Source organism: Callospermophilus lateralis, chromosome 1, assembly GCF_048772815.1.
Source record: "Callospermophilus lateralis isolate mCalLat2 chromosome 1, mCalLat2.hap1, whole genome shotgun sequence".
In the NCBI taxonomy this organism is placed as follows: Eukaryota; Metazoa; Chordata; class Mammalia; order Rodentia; family Sciuridae; genus Callospermophilus; species Callospermophilus lateralis.
Window position 1 is genome coordinate 191,670,049 of NC_135305.1, and position 26,581 is coordinate 191,696,629.

At 37.4% G+C, this 26,581-nt stretch overlaps 1 protein-coding gene across 5 annotated transcripts in view; it reads right to left on the reverse strand.

The window, feature by feature from the left end:
* Slc4a7 (solute carrier family 4 member 7) overlaps positions 1-25,358 on the reverse strand; it is a 93,975-nt gene extending 68,617 nt beyond the window's left edge. For 4 of the 5 annotated variants that reach the window (XM_076843031.1, XM_076843022.1, XM_076843014.1 and 1 more), the window contains exon 1: positions 3,691-3,757. In XM_076843031.1, coding sequence (XP_076699146.1) covers positions 3,691-3,723 — 33 coding nt within the window. In that variant the 5' untranslated portion in view covers positions 3,724-3,757. Of the gene's footprint in view, positions 1-3,690; positions 3,758-25,301 lie in introns of those variants that run through there. The other variant, XM_076842995.1, reaches the window with a different exon arrangement.
* Positions 25,359-26,581: the final 1,223 nt, after the last annotated feature.

Here is a 26,581-nt window from a genome sequence, read left to right on the forward strand (position 1 = left end):
AAAGACAATCAAGTTACAATGTTACAATGTTATTTTATTGTTATCTTTAGTTTTCAATTATAACATTTTCATGTAAAACTTGCCTTACAAACTAAAACTAAAATTTTTAAAGCCTAAAAATCTTACAGCACTAACATTGAAAAAAAAGGGGGGGGGGAATGTTACACATGCCTTTCTTCCCTCCTTTAAAGCATCACCCAGATTCTTGACTGTGAAAATGAATAGGAAAGGCAACATCTCCTATAAATGCCAGCATCAAGCCAGCTACACACACTGGCCATGGCTGGGGGTGGGGCACAAGGGCAGGGTGAGGGGGTCTTTTCAGAGTATTGAACCCAGGGGTGCTTAACCACTGAGCCACATCCCCAGCCCCTTTTTATATTTTATTTAGAGACAGGGTCTCGCTCAGTTGGTTACGGCCTTGCTAAGTTGCTGAGGTTGGCTTTGAACTCGCAATCCTCCTGCCTCAGCCTCCAAAGTCATTTGGATTACAGGCATGTGCCACCATGCCTGGCCACGATGGCCTTCTTGATACAGGGTAAGGAATCCAAAAGTCTGAATATGGCTACATACTGAAATCCCTGAGTAGGGTGGTGGGGTATTTCAAGGGGTCAGTGCTTTTCTAAAAGAAGCATGTGTATCTTAAATCCTATAATTTTAGGGAAATACTATATATGTCATATTTCTTAATAGAGAATAAATTAATACTCCATGTAGAGTACAATTTTGTGTTCTTTTTAAAAAGTTTACAAAAACTGTATTTACATATTAAACATCTGTAAAGGAAAACCTGGAACTGCTAAAATCATCTCACTCTGGTAAAAAGGACTAAAGTGCAAAGACAATCACAGTGTTTCACTTTTTACTACATCAAACATTTTTTGTAATTCAAATTTCCATCCCCTACTATCATCTTAAAATTTGGATCTAGAAAGGACTTTTCTTTCTCTTTTTGCTTCCAAAAATATAGTAGAAAACTAAAAATGGTGCCCGTAAAAGCAACCCTTGACATCAAAATGTTTCATTTTAAACCCAGCTAAGTCTCAAAGGTCATTACTTATAAAGCCTACCTAGAAAGAAAGAAAGCCATGGCACTAGGAATGTTCAAAAACACATAAATAAAGACATCCACATTATACCAAGGTAGGATGGAATCCTCCTAAAGGAAATTATTTAGACTTTTTTTCAAATTTGTATTTATACAATAAGGTAATAATGCTACCACTGCACTTTAACATAAAGAACAGCATATTAAGTAAATATCTAAAATCACACACACACAAAAGTTTTAAATCTCTCTATACGAAATGCACTACTACAACAGTACTTGTGATAGGAAAACCCTGGAAATAACCTTAGTAGAGGAATGGCTAAATAAGCTATGATACATGACCCACAACACAAGCTACTCAATCATTTTATAAATAAAATTTTGAAACCAAGGCTAAATAATTTCTTTAGTATTAGAGTGAGTCAATCCTGCATATTAACATACTTTGGGTATCTTTTTATTCTTTCAGATATTTGAGTTTTTCTAGTGCCATGGCTTTGAATTGAAATTTGAATTTCAATTAGACAATCTGAATTTGAAGAAAGTTTCAAAGGGGGCGGGGGCAAAAAGTAGTGATAGCCTCCAATAACAAAGAGGATCCATGCAGTCTAGAGACTGTTACAGAATACAAGAGTCACAGACAACTAGAGACCTCCTCAGTGTTCTACCTGAAATTATAAAACAAATACTTGTCACACTACTTCCATGAGGAGATGCAGACACTCCGAGTGTTAATCAGTAGACACACATCAAGATACACACATGAATCCCATAAGGGTTATCAAGTATGTATATATTCATTGGCAAAAATGAACTCTTTCCAAAGATGGTTACTTTATAATTCCCTCTTAACTTTTTTGAATAATTAAAATGTAAAGAAAAGCAAACATTCTACATAGAATCAGAAAATGTTTTTTTCAGAAAAAGAAGTTCTGCCAAGATCATTCTGAAATGTTTTCCCAAGATCCCCCATCTTCTATCAGCTTGGGGTTACCATTAGCTGGGTATCCTTAAGGTTCTACTACTATCTTCCTGCTGAAACCCAACAGGAGAGGAAGTGAGGAAATCTCTCAGTAATACGGTCTTTTGTTTATCTGTGCTTCCCCTCGATAATACCTCTGTTCCCCAGGAATCCTGAACAGTGAAAGAAGGTCTTACTTCCTTAAGGCATAGGAACTAAAGAACTCAACCATTCATTCAACAAAATGTATTGCTCCACATACTACAGATACCTCAGTGAAGGAGAAACTGTCATATAATCAAATGTCCAGCTTAGTACTTAATTTACAACTAAGAAGTGACTCTCCATAAAAAATCCAGAGGTAATGAGTTATCTTTGCTATTCTTAATGAAGATCTCATAGATCCATAGATATAAAATGGGCTTTATTTTTTCCAGTTCAATTTTTTTTCTTTTTTTTAATCTAGAAAAATGAAAGATATACACAAAGTCTAAATGACTTGAATAATATCACACTTTCAGTGAAAGAATTAAAATTAAAATCCAGGTCTCTAGAGTGCCAGTTACATGAGTTATAAATCAACTACACTACAGAACAAGGTCATTATAATATATGCCAAGAACATATAGCATTTTTCTTTATTAACTTATAATTACAAATTTGTGAAACAACTTTCTTAACTGTCTCCCAGGCCCACCCAATAAGTTTCAAGAAATGAGGAACCTTGCCTGTCATGGTCACCACTACATTTCCAGACTCAAGCAGTATTTGTCTGCCATTAGTCCTTTAATAAATATGTTTCAAAGGACATGACTGCAAAAAACTTATATTGTATCCACTCAAAAATTCCTCGTGGACACAATTAAAGCTCAAATATAAATAGGTACTCAATATTTTAATATTTAATAAATCAGCTTATAATTTTTTAAAAATTCAACATCAACATATGGATGAAACAAAATTCAATTCCCAAATAACTAAATGACACATTTTACAATTTAATTCCTTATAGTCATTTATCTTGCCTGAAAAAAAATTCCATAATTTTTATACTTTGTATAAACTCTATACTTTTTGTTGGTTAAATTACAAAAAAAAGATAAGACTTAGCATACTAAAGCCAAAGAATTAAGGGAAAAAAAGAATGTTAATAGACTATTTTAAAATATTGCATTAATCTAGTATAATACCCTCTTTGACACCCTGAGGTTTACAAAATAATTATTAGAACAGTCATCAGAGATCCCTACCACAAACTAACTTTTCTATTATATAAGACATATGGCTATCACCCAAAACTAACATCTCCCATAAATTATGATTACCATGTCTATTAATCATGTAATTTCACAGCTATCAAAATTTCAGCTTCAAAACATATTTAACCACTAAGATGAAGTGATTTCTTTTCTAATATCTTAGCCAAGCAAGCTTCATTCAAGTAATTTTAACTATGGCAAAAACTAATCTTACAGAAGAATAAAGATGCTACAAACATTTCTAACTTTACACAGGATTTACTCTTCAGCAGATGACTTCCACGGCCAAGGGCACAAAGGATGATACTATTCTAAGCCAGTGCTAATCAAGTCTGACATTTCTCCAAGCTTCACTATTAAACTTTGAAAAATTCAAGTTTGCTTGCAAATAAAATATAAAACCTTAGCTAGGTACATACAGGTAACTTCTCTTTCAGACGAAACCTCTCCATAGTAACACAGGAAACGCCTTGCTTTTGATAATATAATGCAGTAGTCCCCTGAAGTCCAGGGACAGTGAGTACCTATCTGATTTAGGTCACTGTGCTTTGCTGAGATGAATTCTTCTAAGTTACTTTTATGGTACAGCCAATCACTGTCTCCCAAGTTGCCTAATCTTCCAAGCTAATAACTACAACTTACGTGGGTCACAGCATAACAGATTTGGAAAGTAATAGGCCACTTAGAAATACTGAAAGATGAAAGCAGCAATCAGTTTTCAAGGGAAATCTTTATATAATATCAGTCTATGGGCATACTCTAAGGATATATGTGTACGGGTGGGTGTGTGTGTTGGGGGGGAGAAAATAGATTTTCAACAATATGATGGGCTTCATCTACCCTTGTCACTTAATTTCAGAAAAGACCCCAAAATTTAGAGAGCTCTGCCTTTTTCAGTAGTTCTCAATTTTTACTATCTAATAGGTTACTACTAATAATAATATTAACAAATCATATGGTTTACAGTATCATTTCAACCAAAAATTAAATATTCATATAGATAATGGCTGGAAATGAAAGAGGAAATGAGTAGCATTCCTCTAACTTTTGGTCTCAGGATACCTCTCTACTCAAAAATTACTGAAGACCTCAAAGGACTTTTTTTGATGAGTTAGGTCTATATTTATCATATAGAAATAACACTGATAAAACTTTGAAATATTTATTTAGAATCATTTTAAAGATAATAAAAACATTGCCTGGTAATATATAATATTTTAACAAAAAAATAACTAATTTCAAAAATAAAACAATTTAGTGAGAGTGACTTTGTTTTATATTTTTACAAATCTCGTTAAAAATCTGATTTAACCAGATGTGATAGCATAAGTCTGTAACTGCAGTGTCTTAGGAGGCTAAAACAGGAGGATCATAAGTTCAAAGCCAACTTCAACAACTTAGGAACCCTAAGCAACTTAGCAAGACCCTGCACAAAAATAACAAATAAAAAAAGGATGCGTATATGGCTCAGTGGTTAACCACTCCTGGGTTCACACCAGATCCCCCCCCCAAAAAAAAAAATCTGATTTAAAAGAAAACAGCTGAATTCTCATCTCTACTTCTACAGTCAATCTGATGTGATTCATGATTTGGCTGAAGAATTTTGAAAATCCAGGTTCACACCAACACATATAGAAAAAGAAGGCATGTTTCACTATTCTTTTCAGTAATTGTAGATATTCCTTTTTGAGTCTACAAATTCAACTAGTATTCATTTCTTAAATTAGCTGCAATGTGGAATCTGAAAGTATTTTAAATGAACACACTGTAAATTGTTACAACAAAAACAAAATCCACTGGTCTTTGTTATACTGGGTTTCTAGAAAACAATACATTTATTGAATATCTATCAAGTTCAAACACTATGCCAAATACCATCATATATGTTCTGTCATACAGGTTAAACCTTCAAATATTTCATTTTATACTCAATTTTGACTAAAGGTCAGAGAGGTTAAACAAGTTACGCAAGGTCCCAGAGCTATTGCACAGTGGGTTTAGGATTCAAGCCCAGTCTCCCTCAGAATGTGGTTTTTCCTCTAATTCCAACTACATTTAATGAAATTTAATAAAATTATATTTCTAACCATAGGGTTAAGACTGGAGGGGGGGGTACAACACAGTGGTAAAGCACCCCTGTATTTAATGCCCCATACCAAAAAAAATATATTTTTTTAGTGTAAATTAAACTAAAAATATGCTGTTTGGATTTGCTCACACAGATTTGCTCCTCTGTACCATCAAATTCTATATCTTAACAAAGCAAATAAAGAAAATTTATTTCCTACAGAAATAACCTTATCTAATCCCACACACTCCCAGTCTTAACCCTATAGTTAGAAATATAATTTTATTAAATTTCATTAAATGTAGTTGGAATTAGAGGAAAAACCACATTCTGAGGGAGACTGAGCTTGAATTCTAAATCCACTGTGTACCAAGATCAAAATTTAGGCATACAGAGAGAACACTGAGTTTCAAAAAAGAAATTCATAAACCACTGGAATAAAGAACAAGCAACTCCTGAGAAATCCAGCCCATATCTTTACACCTGCATCCTTGCCCAGTTTTATCAAAACTCAAGACGGCCACAGACATCTAGGAGTACACACATTAAAAACTCTGGTGACCAAGAAATGACTCTACTTTCATTATAATAGCAAGAGGCAGGTGACTAAAGATGCTAATGAGACCTGCAAGATAGGAAGAGCATGATTAGAAGAGGTGGGGGCAAAAAGAAAGCACAAGAACACTGGTGTGGAACTCCATACCCCAGCCCTGACGCCAGCTCCAGTTCAGGCCCCTTGCTACTGTCCCCCTGCAGATGTTAAAAATCCAGACCAAGAGGAAGCAGCTCACCAAGATGGCTCACACCCCACTTTCAAGTGTGTACTACTTTTCCTTCATAATAAATCCTCTTGCTCTACTACTCATACCTGACACATTCTTAAATTCTGTGACATGTCAACAACCTTCCACCATGTTTTGCCTTGGAGCCAACAGATCATGTCCTAAATCCTTTGAAATCAGAAGCCAAAATAAATCTTTCCTCCTCTTAGTTGTTCTTTTCAGGGATTTTGGTCATAGCAATGAAAAGCTGACTAACACTGTAACATAAAGGCTTATTATTCAAATCCAGGTTCTCTGACTTCAAAGCCCATGATGTTCCAAAAGGTCAAATACTCTGTCCTAAATTAAACTACACAAAATCTTATTTGCTCAAATAAAATTTTATTTATTCATATGTCTTATTGGGAGACTTATAAGTAAGACATTAATTATTTAAGCACAAAAATATTCATTAAATTATTTTTAAATATTTTAAATCCACTAGCCATCAGTAACACATAATAAAATTAAAATTATTACCATAAATGTTAACACAGTAAGCCAGCATAAATATAATAAACATGAAGATATTATCTTAATTTGATTTCCACAGATAAATTTGAAGCAGTCAAGAAAAGAAATACCCTCGTAAAATAAATGGAAACTTGCCTCATTTTACAATCTATGTTTCAGTGAGGAACACTGCCAGCCCACATAGTTAAATATCCCTTACATAGTTAAATATCACTGTTGAGTTCACATTGCTTAATTTGGGCAACCATTTCAGCTTTCACCACCACTAAAATTTAGACTCCACCATGTAAGACCACCACCTAGTGGCTATTAGGAAAATGAAATTTTTTTCTCTCATGCTGTGTATAGGGTGAACACTTACTCCAAGCCAAGAAATTCTAAATTCTAAGTTTCAAAAAGCTCTGTGGCAGCTGCTGTAACAAATGTGGACATTTACTTTCATCCAGAAAAAACTTAATCATCACAAAGGCAAAGTACTATTAAATGTTTCAATTATCTACAAATGGAATTCAGGATACAGTAGATTATATATATATATATATATATATATATATTTTTTTTTTTTTTTTGAGAGAGAGAGAGAGAGAGAAAGAGAAAGAGAGAATTTTTTAAATATTTTTTAGTCTTCGGTGGACACAACATCTTTATTTTTATTATGTGCTGAGGATCGAACCCAGCGCCACTCACATGCCAGGCGAGCGCACTACCGCTTGAGCCACATCCCCAGCCTGAGCTTTATTTTTTAACATGAGCTTTTTATATGTAACACTGAATAATCAATATGTTACAATGAAGAAGATTTACAGCAATTTCTAAAAGTTGTTTCACATGCCCACAGCACTTAAATAATTTTGTTTTGAACCACATTTCAAAATACAGCTATAATTTGATGTGCATTAAATAGTTGAAAAATCTAGTCCACAAATAGTTTACATAAGGCAAAAAATGTCTGCCTTAACAAAAATGCCCCACTAACAAGTATACTTTGCAAAGTATCTGTTTTAATTGCTGTTGTTGTTTGTTTGTTTATTTGTTTTGGTGCTGGGTACTGAACCCAGGACCAAATACATGGTATTGAAACATTCTACCTCTGAGCTGAACCCCCAGTCTCTCTATTTTTCTTAAGAATAATATTTCAGAGGCTGAGGTGTAGCTCAGTGGTAGAGTGTTTGAATAGCAAATGTAGAGAGGCCCTGGGTTCAATCCTCAATACTACAATGATGAAGACGATGATACTGTAGTAATAATAAAGACTTCATACTTAAATACTAGAGACAGATGACAAAGTTCGATTTACATTTCCATTAAGAAGATGCTTATTAACTTAGAGTACTCATACCAGTTTACTATAAAGGTGTAGGTGTCACCTTGAGCTACAATTTGTTAGAAAATTTTATCTAAGAAATTACAAAATAATCTGGAAAGAATAAATTGAAATTGGTTTAAATATGCCATTACCAAAGTCAAAATATGGTTTAATATTGTAAACTCATATATAAATAAATTCAGGCTTTCAGTAGAAATGAGCTCTCTCACTTCCTCTAAGGCATTCAAGCCAGTGAAGAGTGTCTAACTTTAAAAACTTATTCATTGTGTTCTTTATTTTAAAACTTTTGCTCTTTTTGCTCTATGATTCTTAATTCTAATCCCTCAGAACAAGAGTTCTCAGACCTCAACACTACTGACATTTTGAACTAGGCACTTCTTGGTTGTAGGGGCTTTACAACTGTAGGATACCTTGTAGGATGTTGGGCACCAGATCTGGTCTCTATTCACTAGAGGACAGTAACACACAACACACACACACATCCCATTATGATAAACAAAACTGTCTCCAGATATTACCAAAAATGTCCCTTAAGGGGCAAATTCCCCCTGTCCCTGTCCATACACACCCATTGAGAATCAACAATTTAGAAACAAGTAGGAGATACTACCAATTTCCAGCACTTATTTTCCTTAGGAAAAATTTAAAACTACCAGGTTCTTACCCAAATGCCAGTATGAACATGCACATTAACTAAAGCCTTCATGCATCTTTTTTATGAAAGCTTAACTATGCAGGCTAAAATATATCTTAAACTTGCATGTAAGAGTTTTACTGAAAATACCTGTTCTCTATGTACAGCAATCTCAATGACATCATATGAATAATTTTACTCTATAAAGTACTTGTACTGCAGTTTTAATAAAACACTTTAGACATAATAAAAGCAGGTTGGAAATCCATTTTTAAATGCAATTTTTAAAAACATTACAAAATAAGTCTTCTGGCCTTATTTATTCCCTAAACTTTCACATTACAAAGTGGCAAAGTACTTCTACATTAATTCATTTATGCCTCCTGAACACAACAGAAAAATACTTGGCCAGGTATTTTATTTAACATTTTCCCAAGTTGGGATAATCCAAAACTTTCCCAATATTCTCCATATTTGTTCTCAAGCAACAGGTATTATTTTTATGTAATGAGTGATGTTGCCTAACAATAATAAACAAATTGATGCTTAAAGAAGTCAGGCAAGTTTAAAAATAAAACCATTAGAGGTCATCAAGTTCAACATCAAAGATTTGGGTATGAGTTTCTCTTCCCCTCACAATACTTACTAACATGATACCAAAGTAATTTTAACAGGATAAATTGACAAGGATAAATAATAGGAGAGAAGATTATAAATGAGAAACTTCATAAAATCTTTGGAAGATATAAAGTTAATGTAGAACAGCTATTGCACTCGGAAAATCAATGACAACTTAAAAAAAAAAAAAAAAAAAAAAAAGCTGGTGGCTTTTTCTACAAAGAAATGAAGTAAAATTCCAAAAAGCAAAATCACTGTGACAAAATAACTGAGATTAAATAAAAAAAAGGCCAGGTATGGTGGCACACACCTGTAATCCCAGCTACTTGGGACAATAGGCAGGAAGATCACAAGTACTGAGTCTGACCTGGAAATTTAACAAGATCCTTTCTCAAAATTTAAAATAAAAGCTGGGGATGTAGCTTTGTGGTTGAGGACCTCTGGGTTCAATCACCAGAACCATCAAAAACAAACATCTTACAATGTGGAAAGGTTTATTTTGGTTCAAGATATTCAGTCATTGTGGACCTGTGGTGAGGAAGAAGATCACCATTGGGAGCTCTCACCTTGGGGTATCGAGAAGGAGGAGGCAAGGATGGCAAGGAGCCAGTATACCATTTCTCCTTCAAGGGCACACTTTCAGTGACCTATTTCCTCCAACTAAGCCTCCCAACACCCCAGGCTGGCCAAACCATTTTACATGGCCTTTGGTGGACATTTCAGACTCAAATCAAAACATCATGTTTAAAAATACAGCACTGCATAAATTTAAGTGATTACAATAATATATGTATTTAAAGAATAGTTTCTAATTATAACCCAGGAAATATCTCCACAAATTATATTAGGAAAAAAAAGAAATTATAAATGCAACAAATTGAGAAGACCCTACCTGTATGGTTTGACACTTTTAAATTAATATTTTTCAGAGTTAATATCAAAAGGTTTTTATACAAGATTAAAGTCTGTTTTTAAAAAAAATTATATTAGCCTAAAATTAAGACTACATACTGAAAAATATCTAGTTCAATTTGTGCTTATCTGAACTGTATGCATATCTAGTTCAATTTGTCGACCAGTTTATTTTGGCTGCAGATAAAATATTATGTTCTAGAACCAGAATGACTAAATTCAAATCCTGGCTCTTGCATTCACTAGCTAGGTAGACCACTTAACCTCAGTGGATCTCAGATTGTTTACTATCTGTAGGGAGTAACAATAATTGCAACTGATTGCCTATAAAATCAATAAGATATTGAACACAACAAGTTTAGAAAAGTTCCAGGCAAAAAAATAAGCATTTTATTAAAACCAGATATTAGTACCATTCTACTGTTTTTTTCATTTTTACTGCTCATATTAGGTTTATATTTTATATTTAAATGAAATAATTTATTCTATACATATTCACTTCCATTTCCCAACTCATTTAGAAGTTTCATATGCAAGATTTTAGCAATTCTGTCTGTATATAACAGATGCTTAGTGATGCCTGTATGTGATGATAAAAGCAAAACACAATATTCCGTGCTAGAAATACTTGGAATGATCAAGGCAAGTAACATATAGCTTCTTTGGGGGTTGGGGGGACGCATTTACTGGGAACTAAACCTAGGTGCTTTACAACTGAGCTACAGTTCCAGTCTGCCTTCCTTCATTCCTTCCTTCCTTCCTTCCTTTATTTTGGATCAGGTACTACTGAATTACTAAGCGTCTTGCAAAGTTGCTGAGGCTAGCCTCAAACTTGGGATCTTCCTGCCTCGGCCTTCCAAGTTGATGGAATTAGAGGCACACATCACCATACCTAGCCAAGTATAACTTTTATTTGCCCTAATTTGAAGAACTGTGTCTTCAAATCTTCGGTATCAAGAAAGGAAAAAAAAAAAAAAAAACATCAATCCAATCACAGACAGGACACTATTGTCACTTGCCTTTCATGTGTAACTCCCAGCAACATGGAGAGAAGAAGAATATACAGCTGTGAAATATAATCAAAATCTGAATATAAAGATTTAGCACCAATCCCACCCCCCACCCCCCACACACACCAGGTGATTACAAGGTGAATGCCACAGTACCCAGTTAGCGTCAAAGTCACAGGCTTACTCAATACAAATGTTTTCCTAGTTAATTTATACAACTGTGTTACTAAAATTATAATATGCATTATTTTAAATATCCATGTTGTTTTTGCATTATCAGCCAATTCTTCAATTAGACAAAACATTTAAGTGCAATTTATTACTACTTGAATCATTTGCATATTTGTGTGTTGAGATATATTTATATAGTTCAGTGATTTTTTTAAACTAGCCTTCTACAAGACACTTACATTTACTCTCTTATTTACTCAGTCATCCAACAATATTTATCAAGTACCAAGAACACAGTATTCCAGAAATGAGAAAAAGTCCAGTATGTTCAAATAACTAGTAAAATAAGTTGGGTATAACTGCAATGTAGAACAGGAGGGAAAAACAGTACAACAGAAAGAGGTAGAGAAGGGAGACAGTGCAGGCTCATCCCGAGAGCAATGGACTGCAGACGGGGGAATGACACGCAGCACTGTGTTTCTGCAAGGCAACGCTGTAGGTAATTATGTGTGGAAGCTGGAGGCCAAGGAGAAAGTTACTGCAGTATTTCAGGAAAAAGAGCAAGAAAATTAGGCCTAACGTATATGGTCAAAGGACGTGAAGAGAGGCAGACTGACTCAACATGGTTAGGATGCTGCATATACTGGATTTGGAGTTTGGATGAAGGGAGAGAAAAAAATCAAGGATGCTGCTCACATTTCAACCACTGAGCAACCAAGTGAGTAGTGGTTTTATTCACCAAGGAAGGAAATGCAAAAGGAAGGAAAGGTTTGATAAGTTCTGTTGAAGATAGGCTAAGGTATCCAGGACAGTGGTGGAGAACCTTTCTGAGTTTCTCCTGATTCTAAAGCAGGCAAAATACTGAAGTAGGTGAAATATTTACCAGGATTGAGGAGTAAAGGGAAGCAGCCTGAAAAGAGCAGAAACATTTAATGTAGAAAACAGGAGATTAGAAAAACACAGGAGTAACCATGTTTGTGTTGTGGCCAGATAAAAACATGAATTTAAAGAGTCAATCTATGACACTATGTATGACTTAATTTTTTCAGCTATTTTGAGCAATCCTCCCTCACAAACCTAATTATTAAGGATTAGGGACTTAGTAAAATGTTGAATACAGATAAGCACAATAATTACTGACCTCAAATAACAAAAGAAAGACAGAAGATAAGGACTATGGATTCTGAGCTAGACAAGAAAGAAAGTGGAGGCAGCAGACAGGAAAAATAAGGGCGCAGTCCTATCTAAATAGGTTCTAAGAAACAGGATTATGGTAATAGTAGAGAAAGAGGGATGAAGGAGAAAAGTAGAGTGTAGTGAGACCTGGATATCTAAATTTAGGAACAGGGATAGAGAAGGCATTCCCAGGAGATAAAACCATGACAGTACAGAATGAAAATGTCCTAAGAGGTGAGAAAAATCAACAAACTGAAAGGATGTGATGGTAAATAAGGTAGATCACTCACAAGCACTCTTAAATAACCCAAGATAGTAACAGGCCTTAGCCTGGCAAATCTACAAAAGACTGAGAATCAGATGTTGACATCCATGATCAGGAGTGAACAGAGGAAGTGAGAAATACATACACCGTCCTAATACTAGGTTCCATTGAAAACTTCTCTCACAGTTATCAAAAGCTCAAACATACTATTTACACTTGAAAACCTCTTAAAGGAGCCAGATGCAATGGCACAAACCTGTAATCCCAGCAACGTGGGAGGCTAAGGCAGGAGGATCACAAGTTAGAGGCCTCAGCAATTTAGCAAGACCCTAGTTCAAACTAAAAACTAAAAAGGACTGGGGAGGGGCTGTGGCTATGGCTCAGTGGTAGCATGCTTACCATGTGTGAGGCACTGGGGTCCATCCTCAGCACCACATAAAAATAAATAAATAAAATAAAGATATTGTGTCCATCCACAAGTAAAAAAATAAATTCAAAAAACAAAAAAGGACTGGGATGTAACTCAGTAGCAAAGTAGCCCTGGGTTCAATTCCTAGGACTACATACATAAAGCTGAAAATGTTATTATTTTTTATAAAAATTTTCTCAATGAACAAATTTACTCCTCTACTCAGATTATTCTATTTACTGTAGATGTGGAGAGAAGCAGCCATCTCTAATCACCTAAAACTCACCACCAGCAAAATACAATCTCAAATAACTCCTATTTGAAGTTCACAATCATAATAGAAAAGCACTGGCATATAAAATAATCCCTTAAGGCTAATACATCCAATATTCATTACATAAGCTTTTAAAGCAATTTATTGCTAAGTCAGTGCCATTAGCAGATGGTAGTGAAATAAGTTAACATATAAAAATTGAACCAATGACCAGGAATGGTGGTGCACACCTATAATCCCAGAGACTCAGCAGGCTGAGTCAGGAGGATCCCAAGTTCAAGGCCAGCCTCAGCAACTTAGTAAGGCCCTAAGCAATTTAGACCCTTTCTCAAAACAAAACCAAAAAAAAAAAAAATTAAAAGGGCTGGGGATGTGACTCAGTGTTAAGTGCACCTAGATTTAATCTCCAGTATAAAAAAAAAAAATTAAACCAATGATGTAAAAAATGCGACTCACAAATAAGATGAAACTATGAACCTTTTCCAAAGTATAATTTATCATGATCATTCCTCAACAGAACAACAAGGAACTATCTTATGCCTACTCTGCCAAGCACTCTGCTAAGCTCTTCTGTCCTGCAATACCCTGTACACTAATTTTGAAGGCTCAACGGTATTTAAAAAGGTCCAGTAAGATCTCATCAACAGAATTAAGCTCTCTAGCAATCTCAGATATCAGAAAGCCTAGACTCAGAAGGCAGTCTGAGGAAGTAAATATTGTGTCCAGAGGGTATGTAGGGGAGCAAATAGATAACCCTTCTCCCATCCTCACTTAATAACTATATGGTTTGACTTATCTATAACAAATCTATAACAGATACATTCAATGAAGAGAAAAATAGTTAAAACAGATAAATTGTTTAAAACAGCCTAAAGCTAGTTATAGTACGTTGTATTTTCAAAAGGAAAGACATCACATTTTAAATATTTTAAAGGAAAATAACTATATTATGTTTTAGGCTTCTAAACTATTTATCAAATTGTAATGATATTCTTTAACATCTGATGCTTAAAGGCAGAGTAAGTTCAGTGGTAGAATACTTTGCCTAGTATGAGCAAAGCCCTAGGTTCAATTCCTAGTACCACAAAAAAAAAAAAAAAAAAAAAGAAAAGAAAAAAGAAAGAAATGCTTAAAGCAATAAACCAATTTCTAATTCATACTCACACAGCTTTCCAAAGAATATTCCAACACCAAGGTTTAAAAATAGTTAGGACTTTCTATTCTGTATTTCCTCAATTAATCTGTACACTAATTCCTTTAGAATGTTGCTTAATGTCCTTTAGAATGTAAGAGCACAGGATGATTATTAATATCAAGTTCCAAGAGAGACATACAGCATTTGATACACATTATTTTCCCTGATCACTGGAAAAAAATCTAAAGAGATTAAGTAAAATAATTCTCATTGTACAGATGAGAAAAGTGAGGTTAAAGATGTCAGCAGCGCAAGGCCACCTGGTGGCAGAGTGGAGGTAAGGAACTCAGGTATCTTTGAAACCCAACATGGGCTTTGTACACCTAAGCTGTGCTACCTCCAGATTTTACCCTGCCTTGAAAATAAGGGTCTGGGTTTGTGTGGTCATTGACTCTCCCATTACTAACCAAAAATAACTTAACAAAATAAAATGAAAGACCAAATGAAGGCCAACTTTTAGTTTGAATGAATCCTTAATGCTTTGCTAACAAAAGGAAGACCAATTTGTTCGGAAACAAAAACTCATAACAGAAATTTATCCTGAGGACGCTGCTAATGGCAGTGTAAAAATGGATAAGGAAGCTCCTTGTGGACAAGTTATAAGGTCATTTGGGAACTATTATCCACAGCACAAAAATAAGTACTCAATATTATAGAACAGAGCCTACTAGTCAGTACATTTGGCTAGTTCTAGCACCTGTACAAACACACATGGACAGGGAAATTAGGGAGCAGACTCCAAGAAGAATAAGGGCCCACAAACCTAAAATCACATGACTTAAACGCATGAGAAAAAAGAAAGTTCCATTATATAATAATTCTAAATAATACTATAGCACAATTTCAATATAGTAGCTGATAACTGATCTGGGACTTCAAATCCCTCTTTTTGTCATTATAATTATGTACATTAAAAGTCACTGCTAGGGCTAGGGTTGTGGCTCAGTGATAGGGTGCTTGTCTAGCACATATGGGACACTAAGTTCCATCCTCAGCATCATAAATAAATAAATAAATAATTTTAAAAAAGGCATGGTTAAATGGATTCTACTGCCATGTATAACTAAAAGAAAAATAAGAAGTCACTGCTTCACATAAAGCAAAAATTATATAAGGATTTATACAGAAATAGTTTTCTAACAACCTAATTAAATGTATCTAAAAACTTATAAATATATTTCATAAAATTTTCATTTTACTGGTACTCAACACTCACTTGCCTAAAATCTTGGTTTAAAAAAATTATATATATATATTAGCTGGAGCATAATCCCAAGGTCGTGGGAGACTAAGGCAGAAGGATCACAAGTTTGAGGCCAGTTTCAGCCAACTGAACAAGGCCCTAAGCAACTTAATGAGACCTTGTCTCAAAATAAAATATAAAAAAGGGCTGGGATGTATCTCAGTGGTAAAGTGCCCCTGGGTTCAATTATGAGTACACCCCCCCCCAAAAAAAAAGTTAAACACTCTTACACTGGGGACTAGGGATACAGCTCACTGGTAGAATGCTTGCATAACATGCTTGAGGCTCTGGGTTCAACCCTAGCACAGCACCAAAAAAATAAATAAAAGAAAACTTATTTGGAATAGATCCAAATTGCAAATTCACTATTTACTCAATACTCCCAGCTCAATGGAATGAAGGCAATGAAGATTTTCTTCTACAAGCAGTTCTATCAAGTAAAGTAAGATATTTTTCTCAATGATTAAAATTAAACCTTTAACTTATTTTTAGTTGATTAAACAATTAATGAGTCTATGATACCATCCTAACATTCATTCACTGAACAAGTATTATTTTTTCCTGAGAATTAAGCAATGACCCAAAAAAGTTTTATAACCAGTCCTGAGGGAATCTGGAGGCAAGACAGGAAATTTTCACTCAGCTATTAAATGTAATATTAGCAACTTAATTCACAAAATTTACAGTAATAAACACTTTTAAATATAGAGAGAAACACCTATAGTAAGCTTCGAATTAACTGAGGCAAACAGAGCTTTCTAGTATCATACTAGTAAAATTATCTAATATGGTTAAATATTTGATACTGACAAATAGGGATCCTCGATTAGTCCACACTAAGGAGAAATGGAAGGCCAGGGGACAACAGTGGTTTGGCACTGACCGTAAGGGGGGAAATTTTCAGAAAATGCCTCTGTTGGTGCATTCACATTTGTAACATAGGGATGATAATTGTCTACCTGAGATACCTAATAAAATGCATGGCTCAGAGCTGGCTTTCTCTAAAAAGTTAGTTACCTGTTCTCCACTGTCTTACACTGCAGCAAAGAACAAAACCATAAATCCTAGATTAAGTTCTGCATCAATAAGAGAAATATGACATTCCTCCCGCCCAGTATGGAATGAGAAAAGGAGTGTGGTAGGGTTAACTATTTCATCAAAGACCCTGTAAATGCAGGACACAGTGAACCACAATCATAATCCCAACTATTCAGGAGTCTGAGGCAGGAGAATCAGTAGTTCTAGACCAATCTGAGTAATATAGCAAGACCTGATCTCAAAAAAAAAAAAGTTTCCCCAAGAGGCTGTAAATTGAATTTAACTGAGGTATTTCAAGAAGTGGGGGGAAATCATCTAATATTTCCCCCAAATATTGGCTTCTAAAAATTGGCTAAATAGAAACTACATCTAGGGCTTATTTCTAACATCTTTGAAATGATGGACATTACACATGGTGTCTACATAACATCATAAAGAATGTATGATTTCAATGATGTCTTCCCACAACCATTCCCATGAACTCAACTCCAGGGGTACCTTTGGAGCAAAAACAGGACAACCATGTGAATGGTTCCCCATAAAAATGGGCCATAGTAATTTCAGCCAATAAAAATAATATGGGTACATTCATGATCAAAAAGAAGTACAAAGACCACAAAGGAAAACTCTAGGTTGAAAAAAGTCTGAGAATAACCAAGCAGCTATTTCCTTATACTGAGGGACCGCATTTGTAACAACACCACCCCAGTCTCTTCCCACATCCTGCCTTCCCTTTATATGTCACTAATCTAAACAAACCCCTGGATAGGAAAGTGTTGAAAGTGAGGAGGATCAGGACATCAGTAACATACAAACTCAACATTTCCAAGGGACTCGTGCATTCACTATATAATTTAGTTAGACAAATATCATGTGATTTTACTAACGGGTATGTATTAACGACCTTAGTATTTATGGGATAACTTGGATAACATGAAAAATTAGGTAGATAATATACATTAGAACATATTAACAGTCATCCGTATATCTTTTTGTGGAGTAGTTGGTATGCCAACCCACAGCATAAAACAATGTAAGAAATTATCCTATTTTACTTAATAGCTAACATTTTCATGGCTCAAAACTGAAAATAGTGTACAATAAAGCTTTGCTCCCACTCTTGTCTCAATCCCTACTCTCATGAACCCTTTATGGCAACATTTTAGTTCCCTATTATCTCCCTAGTGTATTGACACAAATACTAAAAAATACAAATACATACTTATGTTCCCATTAGAGAAAAGAAGTGTATAATACAAACTCACATCTTGCTTTTTTTTGTTGTTGTTATCAGTTCAGCATCCTCCATAACAGTACATCCTCATTCTTCACAAGCTATAGTATCACATAATGTGAACAGACCATATTCATTTAACCAGTGCTCTATCAGGTTGCTCCCAAAGCACCTTAAGTGATAAATTTTTCAAATTTATACTGTAACAAAATGAGTTCTAATTATAGAGAAAAAACTGAATCTTCAAATAGATTTAGTCAGTAACATAGGAGTTGCTTTCTTAGACCCCTAACAATACAACATATTAATGACTACTGTTTTACATATTTTCTAAGAACCACCCAGAAATACTAACTCACATGGTTGCATTCTCTTTTCCAAGTTAATCAATATGGGGGGTAGAGAGAGAAGATGGGAGGGGAGGGGAGGGGAGGGGAGGGGAGGGGAAGGAGGATAGTAGAGGACAGGAGAGGTAGCAGAATACAACAGTCACTAGTATGGCACTAGGTAAAAATGTGGATGTGTAACCGACGTGATTCTGCAATCTGTATACAGGGTAAAAATGGGAGTTCATAACCCACTTGAATCAAATGTATGAAATATGATATGTCAAGAACTATGTAATGTTTTGAACAACCAATAATAAAAAAAAGTTAATCAATATGTTATGTTCATTATAGGATTTCTCGGAGCCTTTAATATACTATTATGTATTGTGACATACCCCACATTTATTTGGCTACAAAACAGATTTTTAGCAGAATCACCTATAGATCTAGTTAGTATTCTGTGAAACAAACTAATGAAATGTGAGGTCAATGAATCACTAGTGACAACTATTTCAGTAAAATATAAAACTATGAACTTTTTAAAAAGACATGAAGCCAAACTGAGTTAGTCTTTAGAATACATTCTTTAAGTCAGGTGGTGGCATGCCTATAATCCCAGCAACTCAAGGGGCTGAGGCAGGAGAATCACAAGTTGAAGGCAATTCTCAGCAATTCAGCATGACCCTAAGCAACTTAATGAGACCATGTCTCAAATTAAAAAATATAAAGTAGCTGGGTGCAGTGGCACACGCCTGTAATCCCAGCAGCTTGTGACGCTGAGGCAGGAGTATTGCAAGTTCAAAGCCACCCTCAGAAACTCAGTAAGGCCCTCAGCAACTTAGCAAGACCCTGTCTCTAACTAATATATAAAAAGGGGTGGGGATGTGGTTAAGTGCCCCTGGGATAAAATCCACAGTACAAAAATAGAAAATTACATTCTTTAGCTGTTTTTTTGGATTATAAACCTCTTCAAAACTGAATGTAAATCTATTTGGCCCTCTTGCAGAAAGAATGCACACAAACAGAAAATTTTTCAGTTTCTGGGGATTCATGGACCCTTGAGGCCCATCCACAGAATTCAAGGTCATCTATTTTTTAAAAGGAATTTTAACTAGACGGTGCCATATTATCTATGGCACCATTAACACTCCAAATACAAGGATACAATCCAGAGCACTTCTCATGCAAAGTTAATGAAAAAATAGAATTCATTATAAGACTTACTGTGGTACAAAGCAAAGCATACTCACAATGATCATATTTAACAATTAATCATCAAGCAAAAAAAATCTATAAGAACTGTTATAAGGGATTGTAGTCTAATTTTTACGAGATACCTCATATTTCAAATAAATTAAGATTTTTACAGGCTGAAGAAAATTGACTTTTAATTCATTCTAGACAATATGAAAATAAGGATTTTTTTTTTTTTTTTTTTTTTTTTTTTTTGACTCAGGACCTCACCATGTTGCACAGGTTGGCCCTGAATGCCTGAGCTCAAGCAGTCCTCCTGCCTCAGCTTGCCTAGTAGCTGGGCACCATTCTCACCACCATGCCCAACTTCAAAAATTTTTTTGGGAGCGCAATATATTTTATATTCAACAACAGCAGCTACTACAAAAATAATCTTGTGCACACCTGTGATCCCAGCGACTTGGGAGGCTAAGACAGGAGGACTGCAAGTTCAAGGCCAACCTCAGCAACTTAGGGAGACCCTGTCTCAAAATAAAAAGGATTGGGGTATGTAGCTCAGTGGGGAAGGGCTCCTGGGTTAGAGCCTCAGTAACCACCTACCCTCTAAAAAATACTGCTACAAATTTTAATGTGGCAGCCCTGCATGTTGGTGTACTACTTAATCTTGTTACTAGGGAGGATATGGCAGGAGGTCACAAGTTCAAGGCTAGCCTTAGCAACTTAGCAAGACCCTGTCTCAAAATAAAACAAAAAGGGCTGGAGATGTAACTCAATGCTTGCCTAGCATGTGCAAGGATCTCAGTTCAATCCCCAGCACTGTAAAATAAAATTAAAAATTTTCAATCCCCAGCACAGAACAACAAAATTGAATTGAAGGTGGCAATATGAATGCCCAGACGCAATAAGGAAAAAAAAACAAAAAAAAAAAAAAAAAAAACTGGGAGTTTCAAATAAAATCAAAGAAATCCCAGGCATGATTACAACTCACATCTGGTCTTGACTGTAGTACAAGAAGAAGGCCAGTGAGAGCTGAAACTCAACCCAGGCCCCTCTCATCAAGCTTCATGCTACCTTGCAGTGCCTAAAGAAGGCATCCATAGAATTCATACTCTCCAATTCACCTCTCCTTTTCTGCACTCCCTGACACAACTTTCTCCCTCCACCTAACCAAGCTCCACCCACTCACAGCAAATAGGGTGGGTTGAGACGGGGTCTCACTGATTTTACAATGTTCTCAAATTGTAAAAACTCAAGCAGGAGGATCTCAAGTTCTAGGCCAGACTGGGCAATTCAGTGAGACCCTGTCTCAAAATTAAATTTAAAATATGCATGATAGAATACAAATCTTGCCGGACATGGTAACACATGCCTGTAATCCCAGCAATTTAGGAGTTTAAGGCAGGAGGATTACAAGTTCAAGTCCAGCCTAAGCAATTTCGCCAAACTCTGTCACAAAATAAAAGGTTAACAACAACAACAACAAAAAAGGCTGGGTATGTGGCTCAGCGGTAGAGCACCTATGGGTTCAATCCCCAATACAAAAAAAAAAAGAAAACACGCAAATCTGTATCATAACCAACATCATTTTCCTACTCTCAAGTACTGAAGGAAGTACTTGGCCACTCTCATAGCAGTCATTTGAAGATATGTAGTCCATGGAAGAAAAGAATCATTAATTCAGTCAACATGGCTCTATCCTAGTCAGCTAGCCCTCGGCCTTCCAGAAGAATGTTAAAGGCAACACTACTAGACCTCTAACACAATATCAACCATAGACTCTTTGGTGGTTTACCACATGCATAATTACAAGTAATCCTCAATGTTCTCAAATTGTAAAAACTCAACAAAATGTGCAAAAAAAAAAGGAGGCAAATTTCCATGTAAACTAGAACGTCGGAATGACTTTATTATCATACATGCTCATCGCAAAACTGAAAATAGTGCATGAACAAAAAAAATAGGATCTGCTGAAGCAACCATAATCACCAAGAGGAAACTACAATATAAGTCAAAATGATGCTTGGCATGGTGGCGCATGCCTGTAATCCCAGTGGCGTGGGAGGCTGAGGCAGCTGGATCCCAAGTTCAAAGCCAGCCTCAGCAACTCAGGGAGGCCCTAAGCAACTTAGCTAGCCTCTGGCTCAAAATAAAATGTATAAAGGACTGGGGATGTTGCTCAGTGGTTAAGCATCTCTGGGTTCAATCCCCAATACCAAAAAAAAAAAAAAAATCATAATCAAAATGACATTGATCCATGACTAACCAGTAACATTCACCTCATGAAACACCTGAATGCTCCTTTATAAAAATGACCCATTTTGTCAGCTGCAGATCTGATCTACTTCAAGATATTTGTGGTAAGACACAATAAGAAAGGGGAGGGAAAGAGGAAGAAAAACAACCCTTTACCGGATGTTGACAAGTATAACTACCAAGGTTTTAGAATATATTGGTTAGCACACCACATACCACTAAAATAATATACCAGTTTCCTCCACTGCCAGATTATTTTGGCTTTCAATTTTAACCTACTCAACTAACAGGAGTTTGGTGTAAAAAAACTAAAATATACCTTAAGCTCTCTTGAAAGAAAACCTGTCTAACTCCCAGTTCCAATTACCTGACAAAACAATTCTTCAATCCAACTTAACTGTTCTGCAGTTTCATTTGGAGAGATGACAGATTTGTTGTCTCTCCCTTTCCTACAACTCCATGAACTGTGGCCCAAATATACCAAGAATAATGCAAAAAGGTAATAATGATTACAGTAATGCCTGGGGTGCCATATCTCTAGAACTATCAACCAGTATCCCAAAGAAAATGCTTACTTGCAGGTACACATAAACCTTTCATTTTAGCCATCACCAATAAATCCAAACTGAGTTAATATCTTTCATCTATTCTAATGACTTTAAGTATTTCTAATAAACTCGAGAAATGTTTTAACTGGTACTTATAAATGACATGTAAATGCTATCACTATGTTCACTCCAAATGCCAAAATAAATTCATTGAAGGCAGGACCTTTCCTATCTTGTTTATTTCCCTAGCATCTGGCACCCATGAGATACTTAATATCCACAAAATGAAAGAAATAACAACAAATTCCATGGTACAGTCCCAAAATTTCAGTGGTAACAGAATTACATTAAATCATGTACACCTTAAAAGAAAGATTATTTGCTAAAACTTAGCAATCTTTTAAATAGTTATCTATTATAACAGAATTTAACCTGTACTAGAAAATAAGACTGTCATCAATTGTGACAGCTACAATGATGAGTTTTCTACCAAAGCAAACAAAACTTGCATGTTTGTAAGATAAATGCCTTTCTTCCCCATTGCCATGAGTGAAACCAAAGAATGCAGAAGAAACCTTAGAGCCTAAATTATGGAACAGATGGGCTCCACTTTGAGTAATATAAACTGCCATCAATTTATTCAAATTCTTTGCATAATTACAAAGATGACTTTTTATTAATATAAATTTATTCCTATTTTTTAGCTATGCTAAGCAGTCTATGAGTTAAGTTATGACTGACAAATAACATAATGTCACTGATGACTTTCATTTACCAGGAAAAAATGAGTAAGGAAAGATTAAAGTTGTGTTTTTGTTTTGTTTGTTTGTTGGTACTGGGGATAGAAACCAGGAGCACTTTACCATTGAGCTACTTAACCAGTCCTTTTTTTATAAGGAGCCAGGATCTTGCTAAGTTGCCAAGGATGTCCTTGAACTTGGGATCCTCCTGCCTCAGCCTTTCTAGTTGTTTGGATTACTGATTGTGCGCCAGCATACCAATATTCCTCTCCAGTTTTCAAATCATACTGTTTCTTGTTCCTCTGTTCCATGTTTAGGCTGATAGCTTGCTATATTTGAATTCCATTATTGATTTGTATAGATCACTATAGCCAAGTCTTACTTTCCACAAGATTTAAGAGGTACATCTTCCAACTCTCCTCTCTGCCACAACATCAACAGCTATTGAGAATTCCTTTGCCATTTGCTGCATACACAAACCACACATACACATACACACACACACACACACACACACACACCTCCCTTGAATATAACTTCTATGAGAGAGAAGAAGCTGGTTCTGTTTTGTTGGACACTACAGAATAGGTCCTAAATAACTGGTTTACATTGAATGAATGAATGATTTGGAGGGCAACGGTCTTACATGCTGCTTCTGCTAAGCAGGTAATATGTGAGAACACATGAATTTCTGTCCAGCTTTATAAAAACTCAGATGCAAATAATAAAGCTAACAACATGCAACAGTGTATTTGATACACACCTTTAGAAAAGGTGCTATACAACAGTTTATTCAAAGACTACAGAAAGAATTACAGAAAATTCCATAGGAGCTTCCACTTTTCCATTACTATCAACGGGAAGGATCTTCCCAACAACCACTGCTATATGACTTCCCTGTCTGGAAACAGTTTTCCACTACATTTAGAAATATGAACATTCTGAAATAACGAATGACTCCTTCCCCAGGCCTTGACAATAATCTTAAAATTAAAGGAGGGAGGAGACAGGTTTAAGGAAAACTCAAATAAAAACACGTGAAAAGCGATTTTCCTGTTAGTTGTGAAAGACTGGAAAATTTTTCCTGCAACTTTCCCTCCTTGGCTGGTCAAAGTAATTGGAAGCAGGAAAATTTCTAACATGTCTTTTGAGTCACTAACTAGGAAGAGAAGAGAATCACAACCGTGGGGGCACATGTGCTCCACTTAAAAGCAGGAAGTGAGTCTGTTTCTTGAGGATGGGCCACTAGTCCATCATCCCAATGAGAGGTATAACCTTTTGGAAATTCGCCCCCACTTTCCTCTAGCCCTAAATTCAAAGCCAGCCTCACTGGGACACGCGATTTTCCCAGGCTCATGAAGCGGAGCAGCACAAGGGGCTCGGAACACTGTCACCCTTCTCTTTCTACTTGGCCTGCGACAGGAGGATACTCCTCCAATTCTTGCCAGAAGAGGAGGAGGCAGACCTGGCAGTCAACAGGGAAAAGAAGCCTTGGCCGCGAAGGAAGACGACTTGTCCACGCGGCCAGAGAACTCACCGAACAAAGCACACCATGGACCGGGTGGGGAAGCTCAGAAAAAGGAGGAAAGATTCACACCAGTTTTTCCCACTGCCTGGGACAAGAGACAGGTGAAGTAGGGGTCCTCCTTAGGAAAAGATGGGTTTTCCAGGGGCTAATCTGAACTCCAGCGCCAAAGCAACCTGAACCGCGACCCAGACTAGAGAGAACACCGGAAAATAGGGGAGATGAGCGTGCGGAGAGAAAGGATGGAGTGGTCGCGGTCACTGCGGGCCCCGCGGGTGGCTGGGTCTCGCTGGAACCGGGCGTAGGATGCCCGCAGCGAGGATGCCGGTGGCGCGCAGCCCGCCGCCCCGACTGGGCCTCCCAGGCGCCGCCGCCCGCCCCCTCGCACCCGCGCCCCGGGCGGCCACACAAAGGGGATGGCGAGGCGCGCCAGCCGCCGGGAGTCGGAGGGGCCCGGGACCAAGTGGCCGTACCGCGACGCTTGCCGCACCCCCGCCTTTGTCTGCCTCGCTCAGCACCCTGCCCCCGCTGGGGAGCCCCGCCGCCCGCGGCGCCCTCACCCTGCTTGTTACCCGGGTGAGTAGCGGTCTCATCTGTTCGCCGGCCCCATCCGCCTCCATGGCCGGCCCGCCAGCTCGCGGCGGCCGCTACAGTGCTGCCCCGCGCGCTCCGCCAGCCGCAGCCGCTGCCGAATCCCCGGCGCGCGAGAGGGAACGAACGTGCGTCCGTGCGCGAGGCGCGCTCAGGGAGAGCCGGGCGCTGGGCTAGGAAGCCGCAAGGCGCGTGTATCCGCGCGGCGGCCGCGGGGTGGCTAGCGCAGGGGAGTGAGGCCACGGCGCGGAACGTGGAGCTAGAACTGAGCGAGCGCCGGACGGAGCGAGGAGGAGGAGGTAGCGCGTCGGGCTGGGGGCGGGGCCGGAGGCCGTGACGCGCTCGGCGCCCGGGACGCCCCGGCACGCCCCCGCGGCACGCCCCCTGCCAGTTTGGCACGGCCAGCCTGCTCTGCGCGCCCGCCGGCCCCGCCGGGAGGCCACCCGGAGGTGGGGCGGGGGTGAGACAGATGGACATTTGTCTTAGCCAATCGGAGGCTCGCAGGGATCCGCACCCCCCCCAACACCCCCCCCCCCACACACACACACACACGCACACCGCCCCCCCCCAGGCCCCGCCCCTCTTTGTAAAAACTTAATTGACCGAGGCCTAGAGTCTAACTAGTTTTTCGGGTCGGAAGCTCCCCTGACATTCGGAAGTGGGGTGGGGGTCACTACCTCCCCTGGTTCTGACCACATGTTTTCCCGGAAGGCGGAAAGTGGAGCCCCCTCCCCTTCCCATTCAAGGAACTTAGGGGTCTTCACGACTCCTGCAAATTTTTTTTCTGTCTGTACTGTAGGCATAAACTCCAACTCTGTGTCTGTGAAGGAAGGGTACACTTAGCCATGTGTTTTCCCTGCTCAAGTGCAAGACTACAGCTCCCGCACTCTTGAGTCCTCCCCATAGGGCACCTCTCAAGTTACCCATATCTGTACTTGGAGATGATCAAGGAAACTTCCACACAGCGTCATTGAAGAATTAAGTGACTATCTATCATGAATGTGCTTGCCACATAGCATGCTTATTATTGTCATTGTTAACAGGGTTCTCTTCTTTTTTAGTTAAATAAAGATAATAAAAGTTTTAGTTGAGAAGAGCTGAATCCAGTTACAGAAGAAAACAAATATGCATACCAGAGGATCTGGACCTCACATCATGTCCATCTCTAACAAGATAATTAGTAAAGCCCTTTGTCATCAATAGTTAACTAAGTTTATTGGATGACCCATTGCTGGTTTGGGTCCTAGATCTCTTTTGTTCT